Source organism: Tauraco erythrolophus, chromosome 1 (assembly GCF_009769465.1).
Source record: "Tauraco erythrolophus isolate bTauEry1 chromosome 1, bTauEry1.pri, whole genome shotgun sequence".
NCBI classification, from domain to species: Eukaryota; Metazoa; Chordata; class Aves; order Musophagiformes; family Musophagidae; genus Tauraco; species Tauraco erythrolophus.
In genome coordinates this window covers 17,082,190-17,105,492 of record NC_141465.1, presented here as the reverse complement: position 1 = coordinate 17,105,492, position 23,303 = coordinate 17,082,190, and the positions used below count along the sequence as shown (strand labels likewise).

Sequence of the window (23,303 nt, the reverse complement as noted above, 5' to 3'; positions counted from 1 at the left end):
CACTAATTCACATGCATGCTTGCAAAGTTAAGTACCTATGTGTACAAGTGTGCAACTGGCTGGCACAGCAATCATGTTCAAAGTGTTTTGGATGTGTATTTAACAAGACACCCTATGAAATTCCCTGATCCTTCTTTGCTCACAAGAGGGCTCAAAACACAGCTCTGACAACGGAAGAGTATATGGCCTTTAAAAGCCATCATGCCTCTCAGAAGAGAGTCAAATGCAATTGCACTGCTCTCCTTTCTCATCACATTCCCAAATGGAAAGACCATGTATGTACTGCTGTCATCTGTTTTCTTCTAGGAGATGCTGGCTGCTCTTGCTTTATTTATCTGATTACCTGGTGCAAGCTTTCCCTAACAATGTGCCTCATTTCCCCATTGAGATGAGATAGCACTGTTATTTTCACAATCTGTCTAATGTTTGTCACTCGTTTAAAAAGCAAGTTCTCCGTTCCAGTTGTGAATTAAATTGTGACACTGACTCAGCATAGAGACAGATCAGAGATGGGATAGAGGGGAATAAGCTTACCACTGAGGAACTACATCTGTTTGTTATGAGATCTTAAGACCCTTCTTCACCCAACTTGCTCCATTATCCCACTGCTCTAGTCTCCTCCTCCTCTCAAGGCCAAGAAGGCAGACTGACAAGGGAAGCCTGCACACCTACAGCTGTTGCATAGATTCCAGCTGTTCCCTGCAGCTCTTCTGCAGGTCTCATCCAGAGGACCTGCAAGGACTGGAGAGGGGCCAGCTTCTCAGGCCCTCATGAAAGGTGCAGATGGAGTTTCTTCACACAGCATGGCTGGTTAGGGCTCAAATTCTGCTCATTCAGCAAGTGGAGGCTCACAGCATGGACTGAAAGGTTCCTTCAAAACTTGTCACAATGTCAGACATTACTCCATTCTAGCCATATCTGTTGCCTGTTTCTCATCTATCCCATTACAGACTCTCACCCTGCATGTCCCACCCCCCCCCAAAAAAAAACCCAACCAAAAAACCAACAAAACAAACAAACCACCACACAATACAAACAAACAAACAAACAAAAAACACAGAGTAGAGATCTGCCATGTTCAAGAGGATATTAGCCAGCTATGGAACAGGTTACAGTGCTGACATTCAAAACTGTGCACTGGCTGCTTATGACCACTGGAAATGGCAAAATTTCCAAATCCAGGCATCACCTGTCAATTCAACAGACACCTGTGAACCCTTATGAAGTTGCTCAGTTAAAACTTAATTGTGCCAATGAGCAGCTCCTCAAAGAGGACACTTTTTTGACTTCGATCCTTTTGATTATCCTCATCTTGTCAGTGCTTCTCCCAGTCTCAAGCTACCAAACACAAAAAAACACCACGAACCAAACTGCAGCAGAGCACTGACAGGAGAACCCCACTGTTACTAAGTGGCCTCTTTTCAAGTTTGAAGTGAGTCAGGGATGCTGAGGCCTCTTTCAACGAGGCAACCCCAAGCTTATTTTAGCTGTCAAACACCAGCAGAAGCAGCAGCTGCTCCCTGCCAGCAATTATTGCTTTGCAAAGGAAGCCAGCTGCTTTGGGTACTGCCTCGCAACAATACCTGTAAGAGTTTGGGCACACCTCAACTTAGCAGAGGCTCCCTGCTGAGCCAAAACCACAGGACAGAGTGAGGTATAGGTCGCTGCTTACCGTGTCCAATATCCCAGGCTATGAATCTTTTGACAGCAATAAAGTTTACTCAGCTTTTCTTGCCTGCCAAGCATTTCAATAATACAATCTACAGACTTCTATCATTTTTTCACAGGCAGCACACAACTGTAATCTAGCAAATTGCTTCCCTGCTACACTCAGATTTAATGTAGAACAGACATCTTGGAATTTCAAAGCGATGGGCCTTTACTAAGCTCGGTACTTCATCTCATCAGCTACTACATTGTAAGTAATATTTTCTGCACAGCACCTCTTTTGCAGTGGCTTACACACAGATTTCGAAGTTTGCATGAATCATAGCATCTTTATATTTAGTCATATACATTTATTTATTTATATTTACATATATATTTATAGATTTATTTTAAACACATTTTTATATTCACATATATAAAAAATTACTTTTAAAAAACCTAAACTAACTCCAAACCCAAATTTTGGCTGTAATAACCAGAGCTATTCTCACAGCATTTTGATGAAAGGCAGCTCAGGCAATGCTTGGCAAGCAGCTAGGTTTTCAGCAGTTCCCTGAACTTTTCAGCTCACCATAAAAATTTTCCTTTAAAGTGTCTGCTATCCTTTTCACAGCAATTAGATACTGTGTTTCCTTCTTCCACACAAAAAAAAAGGAGGCTCACCTCTGAGGGCATCAGCAATAAACATTTATTTTTGGCATTTAGGCTGCAGTAGTCAATTATTGTGATTTTTAGATTTACATTAAGCCTTAAATTCACTCTCAAGTGCGAAGCTGACTGGTCAGGTGGCTAAGATTTGTTTACAGATGACTACTTTCTCCTAACAGGTTTTGCCAAAGAACCTCCTTTCCAATTAAAGGAAACAGGAATAGTTTTCACAGCCCATCTAGTGGTTGTAGGCTAAGACTGCCAGCAGTGGGGTCAGTTGGTAGAGACAGCATAGGGGGGTTTAGTAGTAAGAACATTTTTTCGACTCCCCTCAGAACGTAGAACAAAAAACCTTGTTTTAAATTGGGCTGTGTAAAGCGAACATGCTCACCCATATTTATGTAGTTCTATAGGACTTTCAATGCTGGTTCTCAATTCTCCAGCCTCAAAGGACATAGGGTTGTAACTGCTGGTTTTATTCTGCCTGGTGAAGGCAAATGAGTCACAAGTAAAATAATTTTGCCAAAATACCTGGCTCAAGTGCCATTCCTTCCGTTGTGACAATACACAGTAGATCTGCCAGTTCACCCTGGTAAATCGTCGGGCTGTCAGAATGCGCCGTGACGTTAAACACAGGACCTAGAAAAGAGTAACCACAGTTATCCATGACAGGCTTTCCTTCACTGGCCAAAACCATTCTTGCATGTTTTTGAAGTATTCTCTGCTAGTTTGTGGAGAGCGAGCTCTGAATTAGGGATATGCAATCATGTAAGTGTTCACAAAATAGTTATCCACTTTTAGCCATTAGTTGCCACACTAAGACAAAGTACCCAAACTGTCTCCCAACACAGAGGCTGCTGCCCAAGTCTGCCTTTTACTGTCCTGCACAAAAGGAGACAGTCTTCCACTGGTTATTCCTCTAAGAGCACGAGAGTTCAGGTCTTCAGGCTAACCCAGCATGGATCTTTTTGGCTGAGGCTGTCAACAGGAATTCGAGTTAGAGCAAATCAGCATTTTAACAATACAGATGGTTCTGCTATGGAACTGAGACACAGGCAATACAAGAAGTGCATCTGATAACACTTTTCTGTGGGTTTTCCTTCAGGTTCTGCCACAGATGCTGCTTCTGTGGATGTCTCAAAGCCCAAGGGTACAGTAACTCCTTCAGTTGCAAAGTGGTGATGCTATTGATGTAAACCATTAGGCTGTTATGAAATGCTCAGACACCATGACAAAATGGGGTGTTTGACTCATGAGGTACATAAGTTAAAAAACAAAACTTCCCCAAATTTTTGACAACTACTCCATCTCTGGTCCAAAATTAACAAAACCACAACTCCCCAGATATGCTAATATTGCTAGTGCTCTGTTTCACAGGGCAGAAAGTGAAAAATGTGTCAAAATACCCTTAGTGATTTCTCTACTAAACAAGGTGAAGGAGATGAGTAGGAGGAAAGCTGATGCTAATGGTGGCCTCCGGGATGGCTTTGGAGGAAGCAGACAGCAAATCAAAGAAGAATCTTGGGACTCAGGTTAAGAAGTAACCCTTTTTACCCTCCCTGGCCTCCATTAGCTGCTATCATTACCTGGCTCAGCTACCTCTGGGACAGCAGCAGCAACAACAAGCACAGAAAGGCAGTTTGGGAGGAAAGAAGAGCTGTTGGATTTGTCCTCCTCCACTCTTACATGCTACTGTTTTAGTACAGGAACAGTAAATTTCAAATCCACTGAAGATCAGTGGCAAACACTGCTTTTGAGGGAGAACATCTAAGGCAATCATCCAAGACAGCCCACTTGCCCCTTGCCCTCCCAACAAGTTTCCATGGAAAGCTATGCTGATAACTCACCACACTGCACACGCTTATCCCATCACTTCCAAACTAAGGCTCTGGAAAGAAACCTGGATGTGCTGTGAAGCTAGAGCTGTCATTTTTGGTGAAACTATTCTAGACTACAAGGGCCTTGCTTGTTTTGGTGAGAGATTACACAGCACCCTAAGAAACGAATTCCAACTACAGTGCAATAATTACTTCTGTGGCTTCCAAAATTCCCCCCACAATTTCCACTGGGCACAATGTGCTGCTTTTTGTTATACTATAAATTTCTTACAGCACTCTTAGTCACCCCAGAAGCAGTTGTAGTTTGTACACAAGGGCAGTATGTAGACATATAATCCCAGAGGTTTGTACCCATTTTGACACTAGAAGTCCTCTCTATTAAAAAGTAAGATTGCAAGTTACCCAACCAAGCAAGGATAAAAGGGTGGTAGAGGTGCAACAGAGGTTACACGTCGAGACATCAACATGCTGATGCTAGAACATATTTAAGGAAATAAGAGACCCAGAACGCTTTGAAGTTCAGCTGTTTAGGTAGTGACTTCATGAGCAGGCTGCAGCCCTAACTTAAGCTCAGCATGATGGGATCCTTTTCTGATTGCTTCCTCAGCCTCTGTCCAAACTTTCTATGTGAATTCGATTTGTTTCTTGGCACTCACGCACACACATCCCCCAATCGTATTCCCCTTGCAGCCTATTTGATTATTCATCTTCAGATAAAACAAGACATTTTCCATCATTGTCTTTGGAGTAGTGCAGACAGAAGTTCAAGGTCCTAGGGGACTAAAGGCAGCACGGACCAGGGCACTCCAGCCAACTGTAACCAGAAAAGTGTCAAGCTGTGTGTGAACTGTCACAGCAGCAGAAACAAAGGGACTTTCAAAATCTGCCAGGAACATCCCTGGATTTCCAGCACATACCCTCTGCTGCACTGATCAAAGGCAAAACAGCACCATAATAATCCTGGTACTGTCTATAGCTCGGCGTCTATCCTAAGTCCCAGCAGCGTGTGAGGTGACGTTACGTCAGGAACATGGGAGATGCTCGACTCCAGCAAAGAAGCTCTGTCCTGGCGAGGCGCTGGCAGGGACTGAGCAAGGGAGATGAACTGCACAATCCCAACTTTGTCAGGCTAAGGATGAGCTGCCTTACCCCTGCCCTAGCAGGGTAAACAAGGAAAGACAGAGGGTATACATAAACAGGGCTTTTCAGACCTTATTTCTAGATTGGAACTCCAGGCATCTACTGCATTCAACAGACACTGGCTTCAAACCCTGGCGTGCCAACAAATCGCTAATGCACAGTGGAGTTTGAGCACTCCTGGCCATTGAATATCAAGAGGGTAAAAGCTCTGCTTATTTGGTCACTCAGCCAGGAAAGACCATGTATCATGGTAATGCAGCACTCTCAGTTCTGGGTCACCAAGCCACTTCTACCCTGTCTCCCACATGAAGAGTCAAAAGCAGTAAGGCGGCTGCTAGGCAGCAGCTTCTCTGTTATTTCATGATCATACTTCCCCTTGGCAAACCACAAACAGTTATTTCCCTACTAGGATATATCTCCTGCAAATTACCATCTGTACCTTCAGGGAGAAGTCACTGTCCTGTGTTAGAAGAACTAGATTTCAACAGAACCGAGAGATGTATCAGGGGTTGTGCTCTTCCCTCTCCAACTGAAGACGGAGAAAAACTACTTTTTACTTTTTTAAACCTCAGCAAGCTTCATTACAGTGAAAGCTTCTCAGTTCAATCTTGAAAACTGTGTGGTTGTAACTTCCTAGGAGGAGAATCTTTCTTCTTCAAGGCCAGGCTGGATGAGGCTTTGAGCAACCTGATCTAGTGGAAGGTGTCCCTGTCCATGGCAGGGGGGTTGGAACTAGATGATCTAAGGCCGCTTTCAACCCAAACCATTCTATGATTCTATGATTCTTTGGAAGCATCTCAGCCTTCTGTCCACATGTCCTAGGCCTCAGGCTGCCCTCAGGCATGAAAGGAGAGAATCAAGCATCTTCATAGATTATTTCTGCCCACCCTCCACCTCCTACAAAACCTGAAAAGGCAGGAGGCTGTTTTCAACAGAGACCCATTAACCCTGAGCTGGACCACAAAGACCATTTAATGCCCTACCCTCTGCCATAAGGTACACTTGGTAAAAGCACCTGGGCAAAAACCAGCACCAGAGCAAACAGAGGATGCTTCCAGACACATTTTCAAGGCTCCTGAGGACCTCGCAAGAGGTCACAAATGTACTACAAAAATCTTCTGCAAGGTGTAGATCCTGTTGGGTTCTTTCTCCGTGTTACCATCACACCGCAGTATTCAAGAGGCCCTGAATCTAGACTCTACCAAGCAAGGCTTGGCACACAAAACCCAAGTGCTTTCTTAAGTTTCTACCCTCCAAGACAAAAAAAAACACCCTCAATCCCAAGCCTATGGATGCAGGTATGTGGTAACAGGCAACTCCCAGCAGACATCGGTGACACTGACTATCAGGGTCTCAGCACTGCAACTCTCAAGCACTTGCCGTGTCACAGGAAGGGCTGGGGAGGTGACATGAACTCTCCTTCGATGAGATCTGAGTTCATGCTACATTAACACTGAGAAAAATAGAACTCTCTAGAAAACAGACAATGTGGCTTTGCTCAACTTGCCACCTCTATTTAACAGTTTGAAATACTGTTATTGGCACCTACTGGTCACTTGGGAGAATAAACAAACCAGAATTTAGTTTCAATTGCAGGGTTGATAGATCAAGCATGACCTGTAAAGCTCATCAAGAACAAAGCAAAGTTAAATGTAGGAAAGCTGCTCAGGAGTTTAAAAGCTAAGAAATAATTTGATTTTAATAACTTCAGGTTTGCAGATATGTGTCATGCCCTTAGCTAATTTGGAAACTAAAGAGCACAGATTTACAAACAAACCATCACTCCCAATTCCAAGATCTAAGCATCAACTTTCCTCTAAATTGTCATGTTCTGCTGAGACCTTTGATTTAAACTATGCCAAAATCTCTGTTCCTTACTATAGTAGGGCCACATGTAAGCTTAGATACAACCCCTAAATAAGTTTTCTTCTTTATTAAAGTAATAACAATGTTATATTAAAAAAACATCTGCAGTCAAGATAGGAATAAAAAGTTTTTTCCCCAGAGCATTTCGTGACTTCCGGATGATTGAAAAACACTATATAATTTTAAATAGAAAGTGAAGAAACTGAGGTTAGAAGTTTACTCGTACAAATTCAGAAGTGCTGAAAGAGAAACCAGGTTCCAAGATCAGGATCCGTTTGACATAACTTCTTCTGAACATTCCGTTTTATGGCAGATCCCATTACTCAAATCGTTGATTTCATGCAACCCACGAAGGAAACACTAGGATCCAAATCCTATAGTGAAACAGTTTTCAGCTAAAAAGTGCACGGCAAATTCTTCCACATATGTAAATAAAAGGAAAAATAATTTATAACCTGCACCACAATTGGTTTATTGCTTTGTGCTCAATCAGATCACACTGAACAGGCTGCAGGGTGGAAAGAAGGAGTTCAAGTTTATTGAGTTAATTTACTCAGCTTAAGGATTTACATACTGGAGAAAAATTAAAAGTCCTGAGCCCTATTTACCTGACATCACCCCATTGTCCCTGCTTTCCTTCCCTGCTCAATAATCCAAACACCTTAAATCTGCATGAAAAAGAAGGGAAAAAGGAGGGAGAATAACCAAAAGCCAGTCACTATCTAGATTTACAACAGAAGAGATCCTAATTATCTAGGTCATAGGTGACATTTTTGCCTTTTCTGTATCATTTTAGCCAGTACTTCTCTGCAAAAATAAGGTGTAGTCTCCCCACAGACACGAGATACCTTTATTTTCCAGACAAGTAAAGCAGAGCAGAGAAAGGTCAAGTAACCTGACTGACATCAGAGATCCAGAGCAGGCTGTTCCACCCAAGAAGCCTGCGCCCAGCCCACTACCCAGCAGAGAGGCTGCAATCACTGCATGCAGCTTCCCTGCTTGCCATCAGCCAGCACCACAGACCACAACGGGGAAAAAACCTGATGCAACCCACAAGTTCTGTCTTCCAAAATATTACTCATATCTGCCTTGGCGCCAAATTGTTCACTCTTGAACCAAGAATTCCATGACCTGCCTTTCTCCAGATAATGAGCTCCTTCACCCACACCATTTCAGCCCCCTGCCCTCTCCCTGATTCTTCATGGAGCTGTTCTGTAACAAGTTTTACCCCGAGCCTCACAATAGCTGTTACTGGAAGAAGGCCCCAGTAGTTTAGTCTGCTGTTTCTACTTCCAGCTACAAATTAATGCACACAGGCACAAAGGCACACAATGACAAAGCATGTTCCTACCCATTAAAAGGGGCTGGAAAATACCAGCCTTTCTTGCCAAAGAGTTTCTGCTGTATTGCTCTTCATTCATTTCCATGATTAAGGTTTCTTTCATTTAAGAATCTATCTATTCTCCTTTCTTGAAACTGAGTATCTCTTGGGGTCATTGCAGGGCATCATTTCATTTTAATTGCAAGTTCAACATCAATACTCAGCTCATATTTCAGCAGCTCTCGTTTTATCTCAGCTTCATCCAAAGTGAATGATAATACATCGCTGTGCAATGAGCTCACATGCAGATGTAATCCAGAGTTGAAGATTTCATCGAGACGCTTCCCTTAAAGTTCTCTTTTATTTTGCCTCTCCAGAGCTTTTTGCCCTCTGTTGAATGGCACGGGGGGAAGCCAGCGCAGAGCACAGCCAAGCTCCAAACAGTGCTCTCTCATAACATACTTCTCGATATGAGGTTAAAACTTTCCTTCTCCCTGCTTCCCTCAAGGGAAAGGAAAATAAGTCACTTCTGTGGAAATCCCTGTGAGTGTATAGTGGGCAAAGACACTCTAAACACTAACCTGGGTTGGCAGGTTCAGGGTAAAAGGGATAGAAAATAAACGACAAATGCCAAAGAAAAATTTATGACACCAGGACAAACCAGGTGGATTTCACAGAGACCAAGTGCCTCAGCATTAACAATGCAGGCCAGCTGGAGCCATTTGAACCAGATACCAGTACACAGATCTGCATCAGATAAGCATTCTGACTTCAAGCAAATTCCCAGCTATATAACTTCCACCTCTGCTGGCCACTCAGCTAAGGCTGTGGGCAAAGGGGAGCATGAAAAAAAAAAGCCTCTCTCCAACCGCATCCTGGGATGTATCAAGAGAAGCATGGTCAGCAGGTCAAGAGAGGTGATTCTCCCCCTTTACTCTGCTCTTTTGAGACCCCACCTCGAATACTGCATCCAGTTCTGGTGTCCCCACCATAAGAGAGACATAGATTTGTTGGAGCGTGTTCAGAGGAGGGCCACAAAGATGATCCAGGGGCTGGAGCACCTCTGCTACGAGGACACGTTGCGGGAGCTGGGATTGTTCAGCTTTGAAAAGGGAAGACTTCGGGGGGACCTAATAGCTGCCTTCCAATACCTGAAGGGCACTTACAGGAAGGCTGGGGAGGGACTTTTTACAAGAGTGTCCACTGATAGGACAAGGGGAAATGGGTTTAAGTTGAAGGAGAACAGATTTAGATTAGATCTTAGGAAGAAATTCTTCAGTACGAGGGTGGTAAGACTTTGGAATAAATTGCCCAGAGAAGTTGTGGATGCCCCCTCCCTGGAGGTGTTCAAGGCCAGGTTGGACAAAGCCTTGAGTAGCCTGATCTAGTTGAGAGGCATCCCTGCCCATGACAGGGAGGTTGGATTAGATGATCTCTGAGGTCCCTTCCAGCCTATGCCATTCTATGATTCCATGATCTGCTGCTCAGCCCTTGCAGTGCAAAGACACTGCCACTGGAGCAACACCTCCAGGTTGCCAGAAGACAAGCGGGAGATTTCAGGTTGGGTGAGTAGGATCACAAGTCTTACAAGAAGTTGCCTTGATACACTGGCTTCAGAAGAACAGCAAGGAACAGAAGACAGGTGTGTTTCAGGCTGAAAAAAAAGACTATGTACACATACATCACCCAATAACTCAGGAGGAAAGATACATTTGAGTTTCAGCAGAAAAGACCCAATGAAATTAAGAGGAAATTTCAAGAGAAGCACTAGCAGCTGCTCCTGTCCCTCACATTGCTGGGCAACCTTTGAAAAAGAGATGGCAGAACTTTTGTGCTAGACTGGAAAAACAAAAAGAAGCAATGAAAAATATTAAAGTCTTCATATAGGACAGCTTCACCCTGCCCCCCAAATAAGCTTAGTTTGCTTACAGCTACCGGACATGCAACGGGCATTCGTTTTACGAAATTAGTCTAGTGATCCATGTTATTCATTAGGCCAGACCACAGGATTCACGAGATCCTCTCTGGTCTTAAAATATATCCAAGCAGAGAACAATCTGCCATTGATTGAACATTTGAAAACTAATGATCTACCAGGCTCCTCCTTACCACCACCCCCTCCCCGACTTCCAGTTTATATCATTCAGTGGACAAAATCCACATTTCATTTTTTTAGTGCAGGAAGTTTCAAACAAATGCCTTTACATTAACATTTCAGATCGTTAACCAAATGGAATAAATACGTCCCTCTGCAACAGCAAGTGGAGAAAGAAGAGAGGAGGTCTCTGCTTGCAGCCAACAAGTTCTGCCTTGAACGGAAAGAATCTGAGCAAGACATTTTCCACAGATGTTCATGGAAAAACATTTCAGAGCACTGCCACATTTCAAGCCTATTGTGGCAGGAAACACTGAAGTTTCATGCACACAGTCCCCAGCTCATATATAAAAAGCGCTTACAGGCCTCCTGCCATTCAGATAGCTCGCATTGCACAACGCGTATGCACACTAAAAACCCCTCCTTGAAACATCACTCAACTCAGAGATCAGGGAGGGAATCAAACTGGAAGAAAGGATTTCCAATCCTACCAAGCCTCCCCACCCCCTATCAAAAAGAAATCAATAAAAACAACTGAGAAAGAAATTCCTCCTGTGACTAAAAGCTTCATGTAAAACCCTTTAAGGGCTTCGTTCTGCTGAAAATTCTGCTTCCGTATTGATCACCTCCCCGCTTCATCCCTGCAGTGCAAGCTGAAAAACACTGTCAAAGTCCAAGCCTTCAAAGTAGGAAGGAAACTGGAATACCTTCTATTTTTCAAAGTTGTACTGCTTTATTACATACCTGCCCTGTGCAACAGTCACAGCTAAAATGGCTGTCATACTTTGAGAACCCCAAAAGTCAGGAAAACTGTTAATGAGTCAATTGCACTGTTAGGGACAAACTCACAAGATACTCATCACCCGTTTAGCTCGGGATTCAGCAGAGCAGCGCTGCCCGGCTTTTACAGTCACCTGAAGACTGTAAAGACAGCAGAGTCACCTCTGCTTTCTCTGACCCTTTCCTGCTAGTATCTTCCCTCCGGTTTTGGAGGGCCTCTCGTTCTTCCTAGAAACCACTAGCTACCTCAGCACTTCCACCTTTCACCGCTCCCATTAGAAAAAATCCGGCACCAGCTTCTTCTTCTGAAGAACAAGTTTGAGCTACGTGTACCACAGGATGTAAGACAAGGGCATGATATCTGAGCTGTGCTTTTATAGCTGCTCCACAACTTTGCCATTGTCCTCCAGCTGCCCGACTCAGTCACAGTTTGCAAAGACAGTACACCTCAGCAAACAAAACCAAAGTGACACACCCACCAAACATCTTCCGTCTTGTATACCTGATTCCAAACAAATTTCCAAATAATAAGTCCACAGTTAGTCCATTCTAACTGTGCTCATCACATGTCCTCCTCATGCCCAGAGTTGAATGTCCAGCAAGGATATCCGAGTAACAACTGAAGGACACAAAGTTCATCCACCAATTGAAGAAAGGAAGATACGGCCAGCCAGATTTTGCTACATGCCAAGATTATTTTGGGAAATAGCTCTCCAGTAAACTGTGCCTGGGATCTCATTTCTCTCTTCATTCTTTTGTAAAGAATGAAAGGCTGACAGGGCTTCAGGACCATCCCTGCCCCTGCTCCAGCCTTGCTACTGGAATTCACACATTCCCAGGGCAGTGCTACAGGCTGCCTCCCTTTCTTTGCTCTATACACCAGAAATCCTATCTGGGTGAAGAGGCTGGGAGTAGAGAGCAACAGCAAAAAAGTCAAGACTGCAACACGCACACTTTCCTCCCTTGCATAGCTCACAGGTTTCCCTCTGAACCATGGGTATTAATAGCACGCTGCCAAAATTTTTGGATAGGAGTTCAAAGTGACATAACGTGAGCAATGTTGGGAGAGTCACCAACCACCACTTTTGCACAGGAAAGCCTTCACGTAAGAGCTTGGAGGGGAGGGGTTTGGGACAGTTTTCATTCTTGCTGGTTTCTTGCATTGCCCCTTTGCAAATGCTGCTCTCCCACTGTGTCTGACCCAGATATCAAGAGTAATAAGGCTAAAACTATAGCCCATTAAACCATCCTGAGAAGACAACAGATCTACAGCAATATTCAGCTGTGACAATGCTGCTTTAAGAAGCATTTGGAACACAGGCAACTAACAGATTATTTTCAGAACAGTAACTTACCATAAAACTAAACGAAAAGCCAACCAGAAATTACCTAGAACTGAGAGAAGCATTGAGTCGAGTTAATGTCCCCTCTCTGGTCAGCTTAGGTCAGGCTGCATCTTCATTAGGGTTTGTATCAGGATGCTACATTTCAAAGCTTTTTACAAAGTGATGTTCCTATTGCAAGGCTGTCTCCCTATGCTCAGCCCTTGTCCTTTTCCCAGTGTGCATAGTATAAGGAATTCAGTTTTTAGAAATCATTTGTAGAGAACTATTACCTTACTTACGGATGCAACCAGAAGTCAGGCTGCTCTTGCCTAGTCACCGATACATCTTCTAAAAACCCTATTCTATGATAAGCAGAATAACTCACATGAAGAACAAAGGATGTGAAGAGAGACCTTCTCCCAAGCTGTGCTTGTGAATAGAAATGGAGGAGTGCAGAAGGTTTGAAGATAAAGCAGCTAACTAGAGAGTTCCAACATAGGATGCACCTTTGGGCTACACTGAGAGCTCTTCACAAATGCTCAAGAAGTCACCAGCTTGTTTATCAAACAATGAGATGAGCCCCTCACTCTTAAGTGCACCATCATTATAAAAACTACCCTGCAGAACTTCCCGCTCACACAGAAGTCAGTGTTAACATGCATCTCTGATGATCCACACCAACCCTGTCCCTCTCTCCCTCCCCCCAACAATATACCAGAACAGGCATGCTTCTCTAGAAAAACCTCAACAGGCAGGCTATGTTGCGGCTGAAGGCGAGCGTTTCAGCAAGGATGAGAGGAACGGGACACACTTCTGAAATTCATTCCAATTTGTGGAGCTTCATAATCCAGCCACAAGAGGCCTCTAAGGTCTTCCAGTGGCAGGATACACTTGCTGAGATGGCTGAAATGTTACCATTGCCTTGACCTGACCATTTTCTGCAATTACATCAACAGGAAGGTGTGCTCAGGCACTTTAATGCTATGCTAATCAAGTCTGTTTTGGAACAGAAACCTAGTTTATATTAATGTTCTTCCAGAGTAGCCGCTACCTAATAGCAACCTAGTGATAAAGCTGGGAAACGCGGCAGCAGTTATTCCATACTGAGAACCAGGTCTGAGCCTGCAGGACTGTAAAAGCTGCATTAGTAAAGAAAAACCCAGGAGTTATGATTACAGCTAATTAATTAAACATCTTTCTATAAGCAATCAATTGCACAAAGGACACAAGTACCACCAAAGTAGACAAGCAAAGCTCTCAACCATCATATCATTTGGAGAACCCTTCTGTTTTCCAAAGAGTAGGTATTTCCCAAAGACAGGGAAACCACTAGGAGAGCAACGAACTCTCCCCCTTCCTGACTTAGGCACACAGCTGCCAGTTTCTATACCAACCTGACATCTGGAAGTCTATCTGGATAGGGTTGGATAAGCCATTCACTGCTTCACGCCACATGCCACCACCACCTGGAGACCAGGCAGTCACCACACAGCGATACAGCCCAGCATCAGAAATCTGGGTCTGATACATCCTGTAGCGGAACTCATTCTCCTGGACCTTCTCCAGAACCACGCCGTCCACACGAGTCTGGTCCGTCCAGTCTTCCAGCCGCACTACTGAATCCTGGTTCAAGGAGATTATGCGAGTGGTTCCATTGGGATTTGACTGATCCGTTAGTGGCTTCTCAGCTGTAATGAGGACAGAATAGCGTGGCGTCTTGATGTTTTTTGAAGACACTTTGCATGTCATCTCGAAGGTGTGGCCTGCTACAAAGAATGGCTTCAACTTCACCGCCTCCACTGTAAGCGTGTAATCTGAAGATGGAAGGAAACAAGCAGCAAGAGAGGGGTTAATAAATAGGTGCAGATATTTCTGCAGCACCTTTCAATCTAGAAGACTGCAAATAAAGCCAAGTACTTTTTTTGAGAGAAATCCCAGCACATTTATCTAAACACGTATGGACATCCCAAAATGCTACTCAACAGCAGACACACATCAGTACACAGTTTGGGTCAAGATGCAAGGATTCAAACGAACATCAAATACTGAACAGATACTGCAATACTCAGGTCTTACTGTGACAAGACCTCCAGGACTTTTTTTATTCAGGAGTAAAGATATTAGTCAGACAAGACTCAGAGTTCCAATTTTACACTGGATCTGCGACAGGGTACAAGGACACTGCTGAAGTACTCTTGACTAGTGACGAAAGCTGCTGCTAACTGAATCAGCAGCACCTAGTGTAGCTTCTTTTATTTTCCTTCAAAAACCACCCCAACAGCAATCCAAACACATTCAGCTGAACTCCCAAGATCAGTTGAAACTGCATAACAAAAAAGTTGGTGGTAACATGAGAAGTCTCCATCCCCAGCACCCCATAGACACACTTCTGTGTTGAAGTGTTCCCTACACCTCTGCCTCCACGCGTGTTTTTTTCCCTTGCTTCTCATGAGTTCACCTGAGTACAAGCCTATCAGAAGCCTTGACACTTCCCAACAGCCCCTTTGGCATCGCGAATGTCAGCAATGCTTACTGCTCAGTTTCCTTTCCTTTCTTCAGCATTCTTCAAGTCTGCCAGCTCCTCAATCCCAAGAATCCCTTAATTACAGGGTTTGGGAAAATTACACATCTAGGAGCACAGCCCCAAGACAAAAAATACAAGCTTACAATGAGAAACTGAGAAAATGAGGAAATCAGAATCAGATAAAAGGGAAGTTGCTAGTTTCCTGGTACTGTGATGAGGAGACATCCAACACACTCAGGTTCTTCCTAAAGAAAGGGTGCTGGAGCAGAACACACAGTTTACAGCTACTTCCCAAAGTAGCAGTATTGCAGGAATTCAGCCAGTCCAACTTTCTGGACTTACTTTGCTGTGGCATATTCTCCCTTCCCTGCCTTATAAAAACCAGGTGTAGACAAGTTAAAAAAAACACACACAAACAACCCTACAAAGATCACCTTTATGCCAGGTGAAACTTCTCAGGAAAAGGGAAATAAGCAATAGTGAGATTGTTACACATTCCCCAAAACTGAACTAAATGGGGTAATATTTATGCCCTCCCCACAAGAGCAACAAGATACTTGTCAAGATTACATTTTGCAGTGTTTTGCCTTCAAGCAGCAGTTTTCACAATGAGTAAACACAGCCCACGAGATGAGAAACCCGGTATGACAACTTTAAATCAGTACTGTATAAAGCAGATCACAGTACAAAGCTATATAAAGAAACAGCAGGAGCGAGGAAGGCTGAGCTGCTTCTAGTGTTCTAGCTGAGTGCAGAATTACTTGATACTCCACACCAACCACCCCCCCTCCCCCCAGTTCCACCCGCTAAGGAAGTGGGAATACAAAAGTTGCACATTTAGGCACTCAGGGTACAATCACAATTGAAGTTGCACACACAAGAGTCATTCTCTGCTCCCTTGTGCAAGAACTCATCACACATCTGATTCTAGACTTCAAATCCATTTTTCCCTCATTCTGTGTCTGTGAGATTCTGATACCACCCTCTTCATAAGGTTGCAGCATTTAGGAGCCCAGCGCAGACCAGCTTGCCACATATTTTAGGAATCAGTAGACAATTATATTTTTGCCCCAAAAGCAGAAACACAAACAGCTAGCCGTACTTCTCTGCCATATTTTGATCCTTTCTGGGCCTTCTAAGGAGACTCCGGGCAAAAATCCCTCCTGATGCAAACATTCTTTGTGCTGTTGATTTTCATGTCAGAGAGCTGAGTCTTAGACACCAAAAAAGAAATCTTGCATTTGGTCTTTCATACGTGTACTTAAGACAAATACCTTCACGTGATCAGAGCAGTACAGATGCAGCTAAGAAGAGAGAACTCTCCCTACTCTCTGGGCTCCAAATGCCTCCCTCCCTTCAACTGCTCCCTGAGCCACAGGTCAGGCAGCAGTACACAGCAGAGTGTCTTGTCCCCAGTATGGAGAGAGCAAATTTTGTTCCTAGACATCCTTTCTTGACTTTCCATTTCAGGGCAACAGAAAATGCTGCTTTTACCAATTACTTTTGATAAAGAAAAGGAGAAAGGAGTGGCAGCAGCATGGGACAGCAGCAGAAATGCCATCTGTAGAGTTTGTGGCTTCTGAAGCCCAGAGATGCAGCTGGAAAACAGTGGTAGAGTTCAAAAGGGTTAGAAATTAGGATGCTGAATGGAAAACAGGGAGATATATTCTTATGAAAGTTCTTTCAAAGGATTTTTCTACCTTTTAAAAACCCCAAAATTCTTTAGGTTGGATGAATACAGAAGGCAGAGGCATCTCCTTTTATGTGAGGTGATAAAACATACAGACCAGAATAGAGAAGGGGACACAAAAACCAGCACATACAGGTGATGAATGCTTCTTGTTGCAAGAAAGTCAAAAAAGATCAAATGAACACTTCTGAATCTGCAATAATATTAGAGACCTGTGTATGTAGTAAAGTAAAAAAAAAAAAAAAAAAGCAGCCCCATATCCTATCAACTGCAAAAGCCTGGATCGCCATTCCTAACAGTACAGTTCTGAGCCAAAATTGTTCTCCTTCAGTAGTAGCAGACGAAATGTAATTAGCACTCCATCACCCCCACCTAGAAAAGCACGAGCTGGCCTCTGTGTGTAACAGCACACATTATAGGAAAGAGAAGAAACCAAAGATTTGGCACTTAGGTTAGTAATAACAGTGATTTGCAAGAAAAGTCAGCTGGGAAAGGAAAGTTTCCTCATGTTCCTATGTTAACAGAAACTACTCATCAGATCTTATAGCATAAGATGGGCCAGAAACGTCAAAAAACATTTTCTTCCAAGACTTCATTTCTAATCTCCTGAAAATTGCCAAGGGGGCAATGTCTGTGTCTTGATCACCACCCTGCACGTTTGCCCCTCCACACACACCTGCAATCCCACGCAGAGTCTCACCTCCTTCTTTTAAAGCTCCATGAATGAAAAGCGCAGTAAAATACACCATGGTCAGTCATATACAGGAGACTGCAATTGGCAGAGTTTATGTTGGAAAGTGGAAGGGGAAGAGAGCCTAAGTAAACCATACCCAAAGCTTATAACCAATTTGGGCACTACTCCAAGACAGAGGGCTAGCAGCAGAAGAAATCCTAGCCAAATGACTCAGATAAAATTTGAGTAATAAGCTGTACTTTGGAGCCTGGCAGTGCATGCCTCTGCCTTCCATCACTGGCCACTCCAAGTGGTTAACCCACACTATAATTCTCTTGCTCTCCACCACAAAGCGCACGCTCAGGCTCAAGAGTACTTCCTGGGTAGTGACCAAAAAGGGTTTCACCTAATCTAAGGCAAATTGCTAGAGAAGCCTAACAGCTACAAGGGCAAGGGAGACTTTAGGAAACAGCAAACACCTCCCCTGCACTCCACTGACTCTGGTCAGAAAAGCAGCAAAACGGCCACAGCTAAGAGTAACCTCTGAGACCAACGTCTCGAATCGTCAGCAGCCTCAAGTAATGCCATCTCAATATTCATAAAGGCTTTTTCACCCCCCAGTGCACTAGCTAGACTGCAAGTACAAGGAATGCAACAGACATTAAGGCAATGACAGCTTTGCCTTCGTAGGAGAAGGGGACTATACAACACCCTGAGCTATGATTGTAGCCCCAGCAGCTCTGATACCAAAAGCTCTGAATATACAGCAGGCACACTACGGCTGGCACCACAGCCTGATCCGTGTGTGTACAACGCAACAGCTCTCCCCACCGCTGCACACCCACAACTAGATCCCCCTCACTGGCCTGCTCTCCTCCCAAGCAAAGAGCATCAACACCTCACCCTCAAGCAGCCATGGGCACGAGGAGCCCAGCCACCCCTGACTGGGGCTTATACACCAAACCTCATGCACTTGTTCTTACACCCAAACTGGCACGTGCACCTGGCAGCTTGGTGCTGTGGGTATGGGAATTTATCTGCCCAGGAGAAACTGCATGTCTGTACTATGCAATGTCTAGTATACATCAGCTATGGTAAAGTCAAGTGGGTGGCAGAAATATCACCTGTTCTTTACTCACAGGACTTTCTGAAAGATTGAGATGCCCTTGCTCCCAATTAAACGTGATGAGAGGGTCTTAGCAAGCATTTAGGACAAGTAACATTAAGTTAAATACAGTTATTTTGGAAATTAAAGACAGAAGTATTAACAAAATCCCAAATAATGGTATCTTTGGAATTTGGAATTTCAATTAAAAAATAATGTTCTCTTTTGGAAAGACTTCCACGCAGATCCAAAGTTGACAACACTGGTTTAGGAAACAAGTACCAGTTCTGCGTGCCACTGCAAACAGCAACTGTGTTTTAAATACAGGCAGTACTCACTCAATAAAAAAAATAATCTTTTAAACTATCTATTTTTTTCTGATTTGAAAACCATCTATAGAGCCAGTCAAAAAAGGTTTCCTCCCTTTCTTTACCCCTTTTTACTGATTGGAATTTGTACTCTAAATAAGCAAAAAAACAACAATAAAATTGATGCTTTTCATTTCTGAGGGGAGATAAAGATGCTTTCTTTGTCACTTTGGTGGGGGAGTGGGTAGGAGAAAGAAGGGAAGAAACAAATCAGGCAGACCATGTCAAAAACAACGGTGATCTATGACAGCAACTGGCTGCATTTGCAAAGCTGAGTAAGCAGAAAGACATGTGAGCATTATTGGTCCCAACAGAATAAAATAGAAAAAGAAGATAAAAAGCTTCAAGTTAAAATGGACAAACATAAAACTTATTACACAACACAGACAAAAAGGACTTTGACATGATATTTACATTTCAAGCAAAGGCTTCCTTATCCTGAACACCCCTCTGTAGTGACTAACCCACAGACACAACACAAAATCATTTCTCCTTTCTCCAAAAACTCAAAATAACCTTTTCCAAAGTAGAATTTCTCAGAAGTCCTACCCTCCGAGCACTGCTCTGAAGTTAACAAAGACAATGCAAGTAATGAAATAGTTGGAAAAAAAGTCTCTATGTAGGCACAAGCTATCCGAGGAAGAGGCAAATTTGTGTTCTCTCCTTAGGCAAACACGTGGGAGCCTGGCTGCTCCCTTTTATAAGCACTGGGAGCAGTTAGGGACTCAAATCACCAGAGATACTTGTCAAAACAACAGTCAGAGAGCAGAGGCAGCAGCAGATTAACTCCTTCATAGTTGCCAGCTGCAGCACCGGGCTCACGGACGATTCTGGAGCTCACGCGAATAGGATACAGCAGGGGACAGGGCACACAGAGAAAGGCATCTGGGGCTAGACTGCTGAAAGAGCAAGGGGGTGCAGGGCAGTGGGGAACAAGGAGAAATCAAACCTATATATGGCCCCCTCCTTCTTGTATGCATATAACATGCTTTTTCAGAGGGAGAAGGTGTTTGTAAGAGAGCTCGCTTTCACATCATAAATCTCCCAACTTCGAGTTTTGCCAACAAAATGCACTTTTCAGCACAGGGACTATAACGTTTACATTTCTGTTGCAAAATTAGCAGAGTTTTTGGAATAAAACCAGAAACAAGGGAATGTTCACACCTGTCATGGTTTGTTTTCCCTCAAAAATGTCAACACAGGCTGAGACTTCTCAACTCCAGCTGGTCTCTCTAGCTGCTCCAAAGGCGATGATCCATTACGCGTGCATGCACATACACACATGCACTCCGTGTTGTGGCATAACAACTGAACCAATTGTGACCGGCACTCGGCATTAATGAGAGATCTCATTCCTGCTGGAGAAGCCAGATTCAGTGGGAAAAAAAAAAAAAAATGACCTTTTCGTAGACCACGCTTGGTCTGGGAATGAGGGAGTACTGAGCAAGCAGCCCACAATTTCTGTCTCTGCTGAAGCAGAATCACAGCAGAAGCTCTCCAATTTGCTGTTTAGGGATTATCCCTAAAGAACTTTAAACTGATTTCAAACTACTTGTCTCTGAAATATAGTTCTCTGCCTGTGGTTGCCCGAGCTAGACTGTTAAACAAATCTATCAGGATAAATGCAGCTTACCTAAGCAAAGATTTTTGAAGATGTTGCATCCTAGGTTATCCTATTCCTTCTGTCCCTATCCAACAGACCGTCCTGCACAACCTTACACCTAAGGCAAAACAGTATCACTCTACAGGACATCTAGGATACATATATCCATTTTAAAACAGCGTAAAGCGAATCAGGTAACACTATTTAGCTTCTAAGGAATGCTCCCAGAGTCAGCTTAAATGCTGACCAGACCTAGTTCACTTCTGCTGAAATAAGGCCCAGATCCAAGCAAATCACTGAATGACTTTGCTCTGCCACCCACTTATTTTTTGGTAGTCTGGTATTACTATACTCATGAACTTCCTCAGAAGCACCTTCTCAACATGGGCTTGTAGGAGAGGGAACCAAACCTCTCAAACTGTCAGAGAAGACTTAAAGTGAGTGACATTCCTGCTTTCACCAAAAGACAACCCTGTTGCTAGCATCAAGATGCATCCTAGAGAGACCAAAATACTCCGAGTCATCAAAGGGGGAAATGACCCCAGCATCACTGCTGGATGCCATCCCTGCCACAATGACAGCTCAGCTCCTGGAAATCTCAGCACAGTTTGACTGATGTATGTTTGACTTTGCACTTCCACTCCGAACTGTTGTATAAAACTGGTGAATGCTGTTAAGTAGTTACTTCCCTCCACAAATAAGAGGCATTTACACAAGGTAATAGTGGTTTTTCCTCTTCATAACACAGAACCCCATTTCCAAAGCCCATTAGCAGGCCTTCTGGCTGATGGAGCTACTCAAGAGAAAAGTGTCTCAGCTATCCAGGTCTTTCAGCGAATAGGTACAAGATCCCTACCTTGTGTAGCCCAGAAAATGCTGACAGATGCAGAAGTCACATCTTTGCTCTTTACCCAGCTGTTGTTGCGGTGCCGGCTCCACGCAGAGATGACGCAGAAATAATCCCCTCTGTCACTTTCTGAAGTCCACTGGATTCGTAAACTGAAGGTGTCAGCAGCCTTTTTAGAGAAGATTATTTCCCCATTCTGAGCCCGCTCTCTGCTCCTGTCCCCAAGCAGCAGAGTCCAGTCTGCATCCATCGTGGCCAGGAGTTCCTCTGCCACCACATCGTCACTGCGCAGGCGCTGCCTGTAGTACCAGGAAACCGTGAAGCGGATGTTTGCTTCGGTGTCCTGTACGTTTGTGATCCTGCAATTGAGCTCTGTGGGGTCATCTGAAAACTTGGGAGTTTTAGAGACATTCAGAAACACCTCATAGTCTGGTTCTGCAGGGGAAGAAACCCAGAAGAAAGATGTTAGAAGCTACAAGCAGAAGGGAGAAACTGCCAAAGCTTATTAAGAGATACTGCTAACTTCTAATGTCTAGCCTGTGAAAGCACCTGAGCTAGAAGCCAAGTGTCAGAATATGCATTTTTCATATAAGACCTAGGGACTGGGAGCTTGGACTCCAGCTCCCAGACTTGCACCAGTCTGACACAAGTAGCCCCCAGCCTGCATTTCCAAACAAGACTTTTCATTTCATATGTCTAGTCAGACCATTTCCAAAAAATCAGGACTAAGAGACGTTGTCAAGCAAAAGCATTCTCTTCTTTAGGCCTGGCCCCAAGAATACACCATCTGGGCTCAGTTTCAGTCCAGTCAATCACCTATGGCACGTGTTCACATGCCTGGGGCAGCCTGCAGCAACAGGAGACTGGTTATTCTCCAGTTTTGGACTGACCAGAGACATCCTATTTCCCCAATTCCTCTCTAGGATAAGAGGCCATTTCCTATCCTGAAACGCCTTCTTTTCCACACTTAACCATCCCATCATGTCTCTACAATATGGTTTAAGAATGTTACAAAACAACCCAAAACCCAAACACCTCACCCATCCAGGCACCAAAACCAGGGGGCATGGGTACCACCATTGGCACTGGCCACAGGCAGCACCAATAGCAGTGCAGAGTAAACTTCAGTGAGCAGTATAATAAATACTAAGTAGATTAAGAGTCAAAAGATGCGTAGATCAGAAGAGCTTCACAGTTTGAAGAGAGAAGTACGTGCTGTACAGCTATGAGGCTGGAATACTTCAAGCTTGAAAAGGAGCGCCTGAAGTTCACGGGTTAAGAATGGGGCTGTTGTATTTAAATCTGAAATAGCTGGCTGTCCAAAGCCTAAAAGCGATAAGGCAGCCGCATGACTATTTTCTCTCAGACTACAGAGATAGTAAAGGAAAAAGATTACAGCAAGAACCTCACACCACAAAGGAAATACATATTTATTTACTAGTGTTAGAATATTTTTCTGTCTTGCTGTCTACTATAATTCAGAAAAAAAGACTAGCTTTCCAGCTGTTCGGCCAATACTCATCACATGGCTTTTACACTGTAAGTGTATTCAGCGCTCTGTATTTATTTCTCGCTTTGTGTATTATTTGGCGTTTTGCCCTCCTAGAAACAATTAACCAAAGCTATAATTGGGACAGAGAAGGCAATACAAGGCTAAAACTTTGGCTTAGCTCACCAACGAGCCAAGATAATCAAGCATCTTAATAGACCTGCTGCCCAAACTGTGCGTGTACACGCATTTTTGGACTTCAGATGCAAAGGATAAAAAAAATTGTATCAAGCAAGCTGGGTACTGCTCTGTCAGCTCGCAGA

At 43.7% G+C, this 23,303-nt stretch overlaps 1 protein-coding gene across 1 annotated transcript in view; it reads right to left on the bottom strand.

Moving 5' to 3' along the window:
• Positions 1 to 23,303, bottom strand: part of PTGFRN (prostaglandin F2 receptor inhibitor) — a 108,716-nt gene that overhangs the window by 5,634 nt on the left and 79,779 nt on the right. The window contains exons 6-8 of the mRNA XM_086622607.1: positions 21,501 to 21,926; positions 14,076 to 14,495; positions 2,848 to 2,955 (exon numbers count right to left, since the gene is read on the bottom strand). Of these exons, the coding sequence (XP_086478733.1) occupies positions 2,848 to 2,955; positions 14,076 to 14,495; positions 21,501 to 21,926 (954 nt within the window). The remainder of the gene's footprint in view (positions 1 to 2,847; positions 2,956 to 14,075; positions 14,496 to 21,500; positions 21,927 to 23,303) is intronic.